Below are 7,951 nucleotides of genomic sequence, written 5' to 3'. Positions count from 1 at the left end.
AAAATAAAATTTTATATTTAAGATTAAGAAGATTAGGCTTAGCAGGATACGGTGTAACTTTTGAGGTTTAGAAAAAAAACTCCTTAATTACAAAGTATTTCTTGTGTTTCTTAAAGTTTGAACTTTTTTTTTGACAAAACATTTAAAAAGGAATGGGTGATTTTGTAGAATATTTACAAGGTAAGGATCTAAAACTGTTAAGTTACAAATTAGCAAGGAGTAGTTTAAAAAAAAAAACCCTTTTTTATTCTCGTAAATATAATACAGCAAAGTTGTTTTCATCGGTTTCATTCTTCCCCCAAATCAAATCAAAACATGACGCCCGCAAAAGAAGCTGCAGCGATATTAAAAAGATTAAGGGAAAAGAAAGAAGAAATTCTGGAGAGAGTTGTAAGGGAGGAAGAAAGAATCACGGCGGAAAGTTTGAAGGAATGGAAAGCAAAATCTGCGAGGACAGAAGAAATTGCGGCGAGGACAAAACAAGAGGAGGAATGGAAAACGAACCGGATAAAAGAAAATTCGTCGATGAGATTAGTTTTATATAGTTATAATGGCAGAGTGAATCGTGTAGTGAAATTGGAGGAGTTTGAGGTGGATGAGCTATGTGTGGTGGAATCTCTAAAGATCCGTGAGTTGGTTTTGGAAGATCAATCACGTGTACTTTATACAGACATCGACAGCCGAGTGCTACAACAAGTTATGGACTTCTGTAAGGAACGTGCGACGGTCAAGTGTAGTGGTACGGAGGACCTTCTGAAAGCTTTCGATTCCATGTATCTGCAACAACTCTCCTCCACCCATTGGAGCTGTCTTAGCAAAATCCTTTGTGTAACTTTCTTTCTTTATTACTCGTATTCTTATTACATGATGATGATTAGCAACCTCATAAAGAAACTAGCTAGGCCAACTTTGATGATTTTTGCTCAGGTTGTTTTTTTTGAACATCTTAAATTGAAAGAGCCTCACACAAGTGTATTCGAAAACTGGTTAACATCTAACTGATATCTAAACATTCCAAGGCTTACAAATGCTTATTTGCAAGTTCCGTAAAACATTTTATATGCATGTATATATGCTCATTGTTTGCTTTGCTTCGTGTTTCCATTTGTTAGGCTGCTTGTACGCTAGAAATTCCCAGCCTCGCCGACCTAACGAGTACTGCTATTGTTAACATGGTCGGTGAAAAGGATACGCGTGTCATTCTCAAGATGTTCCACTTCGCGCGGCAGAACATCTCTCTTGAAGAGATGGAACAAGGGAGGGAAGATTTACAATATTGGGCCAAATTGAAGTAGTTCTCAAGTGATGTTAATCAATGTTTTCAGTCGGCGGTTCGGGCCTTTGTATTTTATTTTTGTGAAAAATAGGGGTGTTCACGATTTGATTTTTACCCGGTTAAACTGTAAACCGAACCGTTTAAAAAACCGAAAAAAACCAACGCGTTTTTGAATTTGGTTTTGGGTTTGGTTTGTAACCGAAACCGAATTATATATTCGAATTTTGGTTTGGTTATGGGTAAAGGATAATAAATTTGGTTAAACCGAAAAACCAAATAACTTATATTACTATTATGTATTATTAAAAATATTTAATTCGTATCTTTTTTTTATGGACAATTATTAATGTATTTTTTACTTTATATGTCTATTTGTTTATCATATTAACTTTTTTATGAAATTAGATAAATTCAATTTTGATGAATAATTTTTAATAATGATAACAAACAAGAGTTTAGTTGTTTCACTTATGTTATTTGTTTATCCATATGGTTTAAATTTACTACTTTGGTAAAAATTGAAATTATGAACCTATTTTAGTTAATCACAACTTAGACAAAAAGAAATGGTAAATTTGGGTTTTTTCATATTTGGTTTTTTCGGTTTTAAACCGAAACTGAACCGAATTCTAATTTGGTTTTTGGTTTGGTTTTTCTATTTCGAATTAGGTTTTGGTTTTGAAAAATAAAAAAACCGAAAAACCCGAACCAAATAGACCAAATAACCAAAAACCGAACCGATGAACACCCCTAGTGAAAAATGTGAAACCGTGATTTATAGTTTAAGTTGTTGCAATATGTATGCAAACTCTTTGTTAGAACAATTGGTGACACCACCTTGATGCAATCCAACTTTCCTTTGGCATTTGACGAATCATCTATCGTGACCTGTGATCCAACCAGTAGAGTCTATCTCCACTTCTCTATCCACAGCCAAACAAATTGTTTGAATGAGAGGTATGCCACCAATCTAATTTTGTTTATATGCATTCATTAGTGATGATTTTTGTGACTTGTGATCCATTTACTTATGAATGGTTCAATTTGGGATATCTTAACATCTTCAATGGGTCAAATGGGTCCAAGTTATTGTCTACAAGGGACACAGCTCAAGTTGAAAATCCATTTCTAGTACATTAAACCTCTTTTGTCAGTATTTTGAGAATTAGCGTCTCATCAGATTTTTATGTACTATCACTGAACACGTTTGGACTCGACCAACCCCGATCCAACCAGTTTAGCATCATACAAGTAATAAACAACACTTTGAACTTTTAATGACCCGTTTTCGTTGTAGAGAATTCACTTTAATTACCTGTTTGAGCCATCAAAGATAAAACATAACCCAAATGGGCCCATTTATAACCACAGTTGGCAAAGGCGAGCACTTTTTGCGCCTAGGCGCAAAATGCATGCGACGCCCAACAAGGTCGCTTGGATACCCTAAGGTCCAAGTAGAGAAAATAAATTATCCATACATGGTTTGGCTCATTGCCCACCCCCCTCAACCAGCCATCTTACCACCTACAAAGGTGCTAGTCAAACCTGTTTGTTTGATGGACTATACCCCCATGAAAGGCGAACACTCTGGCCTCCTAATTCAGTGTCATTTAGCATCGACAAGGCTTGCTCTGCACATTCTCTGAAAAATACATCAACACGTCATAAGGGTAAGCATGGCACCCTAAAAAAATGGACAATTTGTTCTACCTGTTAGGAAACTAAACAAATCCACAACGTTTACCCATTCGTAATTTCACATGAACTAATTAGCAAATCTGGCCAAAAGCCTGTCTCAAGGCTACATCAGATACACTTGGGTCCAAAACCACCAACATATATCAGCAGTCATGAATGTCAACTGTGAACATCATGCAACATGGAAACATAAGATAACTGGAACTGATTTATCTAAAAAGCGTTCAACTTTGATCACATATTTAGACCAGAACACAATCAAGGTAAGTGGCAGAATATATTGATCAATATCGTTTTCAATTATGTAGACTGTAAATTTTATGTATTATTAATGCTTGTATTTTTGCAGAGGGTTTTTGCACAAACCTCACCTCTCGTGGTGTCGGTGCTTGATGGATTCATTGTGTGTATCTTTTTCTTACAAGTTATAAACGCTCTTGTTAATTCCTAACATATGGCTATTCATTTGGGTTGGTTGATCGCGAGTCAATATAAGTTAGGGTTGAAAGAAGGCAGGTGGAGCCAACCACTTTCTGTATTTATCTTATTTTAAGCCACTTGTTGCCAAATCACAAATTCCATGCTTACTCATATCATGCAGAGCTCTCTAGGTTAGGTTCTCGGATACATAGCTTATTATTTTCATATCCCAATTCTTACATTTGTTTGAAACTAACTTTTAATCTGTAAAGTTCTACAAGAGGTGACTGTACTGTTTGTCAAATTAGTCCAAGTTTGTTTGACCCGGGAGAAACTATTTGCTCACTGAATTTTGCAAGCCGTGTGAGAGGTGTTGAGTACGGCCCTCATCGCAAACAAACTGATGTTCCTGAGCTCTTCAAGTATAAACAACTGGTAACTTGCATTAAAAATAGTTTTCAAATTGGGATAAAATCATTATCAAATTTGTTGAAGAAAGTGCTTTAGGTTGTTTCTTTTGAGCATACTTTGGTCTACTCTTTCCCTTTCAACCCCAAAGAGATGAAACTTAACCAAAATCCGACCCTATGATAATCAAATGGCTTAAAACTTCCACATGTGAGGAAAACATAAACGTCGTTCTGGCAAGGTTTTACAGTCTTCCTCCTGTAGAGGGGTTCAAAACACTACTAGAAAACTGGGTAGCATCTCCGCGTTACCATACTCAAGTGTTTTTAAAATTTTCACACATGCCAGATAATTTATATAATGGTAATAGTAAAGATTTATTTGCTCCTATGGCAAACCATTTGGGGATCATTAGTTGGAACGAATAGTTTAGGTAAACCTCTGCTTCAAATACGTCTACATATATCTTCATAACTTTAAAGTCCTTCAATGAGGCAATGCTCACTTTGACAATGATCACTATTGAGTATTGACGTTGCTGCTGAAAAGTTGGGCCAACTCTTCAGGATGGGCCCACTTTTCAAAATGTTTTATCTAATTTAGAACCATTGTTTTATCTAATTGCTTATTTGCTAAGATCAGGGCTAACAAGTCCTTATTTTGACATATATATATATATGTAAACATAAGTTATTGGAGAGGATACAGTGAATGAAGTTTGTTTCTGTTCCTCAATTTCTCTTGTCATTTCCTCAGTTTATATACCAATTGTACGTCAACACAATACTTGAGGAAACCAGAGTTGGCATTTCAGTAATCTAATTGGAAATCAGCACACTTAAACAAAAAAACTTGTTAATTAATTAGGTGATATAATGATATTAGACGACACTACTGTCCTAGTACAAGAAAACGGCTCCGCCATTCATCCAGTTGGATCCTTGTTAACCACGCTTTTTATCACGCCCACACCAACCGTCTGCTGCGGGTCCCTCAAAGCAAACCGACCCAATGGAGGGTAGTCGCCGAAAGTCTCAACCACCATTGGCTTTCTGGGAACCATCTTCACCAGTCCAGCCTCACCATTTTTCAAGAACTCCGGTTTTGACTCCAGCACCTCAAAAGACCTCCGGTCAATCTTGCTCAACAGCTCATCAAACTCAACAGTCATATGACAAGTATGGCAATCAAGCATTGGTGCATACCCTTTTCTAATTTGACCCGGGAGGTTCATGAGTAAAACTAATAGCAGCCTTTGCAGGGTTATCCTTAGAGTTGGAATCAACGTACCCACGTTTAAGATCCTTCGCGACAACATTCTTAACATTGAAAGCAACAACATCTCCGGGTAATGCCTCAAGCAGTGGTTTGTGGTGCCTCTCAATAGATTTGACCTCTGTTGTCAAACCAGTTGGGCCAAAAGTGACCATCATGCCTGGCTTCATCACACCAGTTTCAACACGTCCCACAGCCACGGTTCCAATCCCACCAATGTTGTAGACATCACTAACTGGAAGACGGAGAGGCTTCTTCAGAAACAGTCTTTTCGGCTTATTGATCTGGTCAATGGCTTCGAGTAGAGTTGGACCTTTATACCAGTCCAGGTTAGGTGACCTCTCAGTCAAGTTATCGCCGTCAAAACCAGAAATTGGGACATATGAGACTTGATCAGGGCTGAATCCGATCTGCGTTAAGCAGCGCCGTGTAAATCTAACAATATGGTCAAACCTATGTTGCGCGTATTCGGAAACAGCATCTATCTGCAAAACAACAAATAACAAAGGTAGGTGGTTAACAATAAAGAAATAATCTACAAGTATCTTCTTCAATTTTGAATAACAGGAAGGAAAAAAAGAACAAGTATGAAACCTTGTTACAGCAGCAAATAATTTGCTTGACACCAAGTACATATGCATACAAAACGTGCTCTCGAGTACGTTCAATGGTCTTATCATAATCAAAACAGAAAGAATCAATGATGAGAAGGGAAAAGTCAGCCTCGCAGATTCCAGTGATCATGTTCTTGAGATAGTCACGATGCCCAGGAGTATCAATGACGGTGCATTCATAATTAGCGGTCTCAAATTTTGAGATTTTAGTGTCAATAGTTATATCACGTTCACGCTCTGCACGGAGCCTGTCCAACACCCAAGCATACTTGACTCGATCTTTGCCCATCTCGGCAGCCTCTTTCTCGATCTGTTCAATCACACCATTGTCAATTCCACCAAGCTTGTACATCAAGTGGCCTATGGTGGTTGACTTGCCAGAATCCACATCTCCAATGACCACAATGTTGATACTAGCCTTTCCTTTTTTTTCACCCATGATAAGATACACAAGCTGGTTGGCTGGCTGGCCTGCAGTTAATATTCACGCACAAGATTATAATTTACCTTAACTAAATATTAGTACTAAAAAAATTCAAAAATTAAGACTCTCATGCTTTATAATAGTGTATGTATAGATTATGGACTTTTGCCTTTCCAATTTCATATTAGGCTTGAAAGGTTGACATGTATATTAATAGGGTCATCAAGTTCGTGTTTTAGAAAAAATGACACGATCAATTATCGTGTCCTGTTTGACCTGTTATGCTAGCTCTATTCACATATATGCATGGACAATAAAGAAATTAATACAGCAACTACTTAACATGGATAATGCCTAACCTTTAGTCAAATCTACTCTTATCAATATCATATCATAGCTATAATATATAAAAATATATCTTAAAAATAAAATTCTTAAGGCGTAAGAAAAAAAAGTGATAGAAATTGTAACGATGAAAATGCTGAAAATGTTGCTTAACTGGTGCGCCGCTGAAGAAAATTGATGCCGGAATTAAAGAGTGCGAGTCCGACTTTTCGAAGATGGCGAGCTGGTGCGACTAGGGTTTAGGGTTTCATTAAAACCTTTTTTTTTAATGGCAGGTTATTATATAGAGTCTATTATTTACTGACAGCTTATCTTACGTGTGTTAAAATTACACAAGTTAGTCCCTAGTGTTTTGTTTTTTACCAAAATAACCTAAAATCTTTCCACAGTAATATGTTTTTTTATATTATTGGAATATTAAAGTATTACTGTATTTTATTTTCATAAGATTTTTTTTTTTACTCAAACTTGTTTTACTGGAGAACTTTATTATAAAATTCTCTCAAATGTCCTTCCCAAGTAGAGGTGGCAAAATGTATGGGTTGGATGACTGGTCAATACGGGTAATTTTGAAAAAAGGTCAAAACGGACTGGGTTAAAATGGACCGGGTTAAAACTGATCCGAGTCAAAATAGGTTCGGGTCAAAATGGGCAAATGTTGTTATGGTATTCTATTTATAGTATTATATCTTTTATTTTAAAAATAAAATATAATAGAAATTTTTATAAGCAAAAGATAATAATTAAATTGATAACATTTTACACACAAATGATATACTTTGCGTCCATTTAATAAGAAAATAAATTAAAAAAATGAAACTATTTTTAGATTTCAAGATAAAATATTAGTCATAAATAGTTTAAATGATAATACATTTAACCGATCTAATAATATAATATAATAGAATCTAGCTATATAAAAAAGACAAGGACAAATATTTTTAATAAAATGTATAAAGATTAACGGATATTAATAGTATTAAAATATTTTTTTTCCAAGATTATATATAAGATATGAAATCTTATAAACAGAAGCGTGAAGGTAACATAATATCAAATATGAATTGTCTACAAAAACAAATATTAATAAATGATATTAAAATTTATTGATAACTAAGAATACACTTTGTCGTTCCAAGATAAGCTACAATCCTGTTTTATTTTATTTTGTTTTATTTTACTAGTTAATGAAACTCGGGTTCAACCCGGGTTTTTAAAGTTAAATTAGTTCTAATCTAAACATTTTCCGTTAATATCGGGAAAAAAAATTCGGATCAATATTAGAAAAAAAAACTTAAAAATTTCAAATTTTTAATTAAAAAAAAGGTTTAATGTTAATGTTGATGACTATTCATTTATTAATATATATATATATATATTTTAAAAATTATTTGTATGGAGATAGAAAAAAGGATGAAAGTTTGAGATATTTAAAGAAAGTAAATATTGAGTTTATGGTGGAAAAAAAAGAAATAAGAAAATAAAAATATA

The 7,951-nt window shown here is 34.8% G+C and overlaps 1 protein-coding gene and 1 pseudogene across 1 annotated transcript; one reads left to right on the top strand and one right to left on the bottom strand.

Annotated features, from left to right (window-relative positions):
• The first annotated feature begins 308 nt into the window (after nt 1–308).
• On the top strand, nt 309–1,452 carry LOC122594595. Its single transcript, XM_043767031.1, has 2 exons — nt 309–828; nt 1,113–1,452. Exons 1-2 carry the CDS (start codon nt 316–318, stop codon nt 1,293–1,295), a joined length of 696 nt encoding a protein of 231 aa, XP_043622966.1. The 5' UTR covers nt 309–315; the 3' UTR covers nt 1,296–1,452.
• Nucleotides 1,453–4,684: 3,232 nt separating this feature from the next.
• LOC122592631 lies at nt 4,685–6,157 on the bottom strand (annotated as a pseudogene).
• Between the last annotated feature and the right edge of the window lie 1,794 nt (nt 6,158–7,951).

The sequence above is a fragment of the Erigeron canadensis genome, chromosome 3 (assembly GCF_010389155.1).
Source record: "Erigeron canadensis isolate Cc75 chromosome 3, C_canadensis_v1, whole genome shotgun sequence".
In the NCBI taxonomy this organism is placed as follows: domain Eukaryota; kingdom Viridiplantae; phylum Streptophyta; class Magnoliopsida; order Asterales; family Asteraceae; genus Erigeron; species Erigeron canadensis.
This window is presented reverse-complemented; position numbering and strand designations above follow the sequence as displayed.

Bases quoted from the DNA above. Each gene is read 5' to 3' on its own strand.
- LOC122594595 (XM_043767031.1), top strand. From the start codon at position 316: ATGACGCCCGCAAAAGAAGCTGCAGCGATATTAAAAAGATTAAGGGAA. The intron at 829-1,112 runs GTAACTTTCTTT...TCCATTTGTTAG, and splicing joins GTCTTAGCAAAATCCTTTGT to GCTGCTTGTACGCTAGAAAT.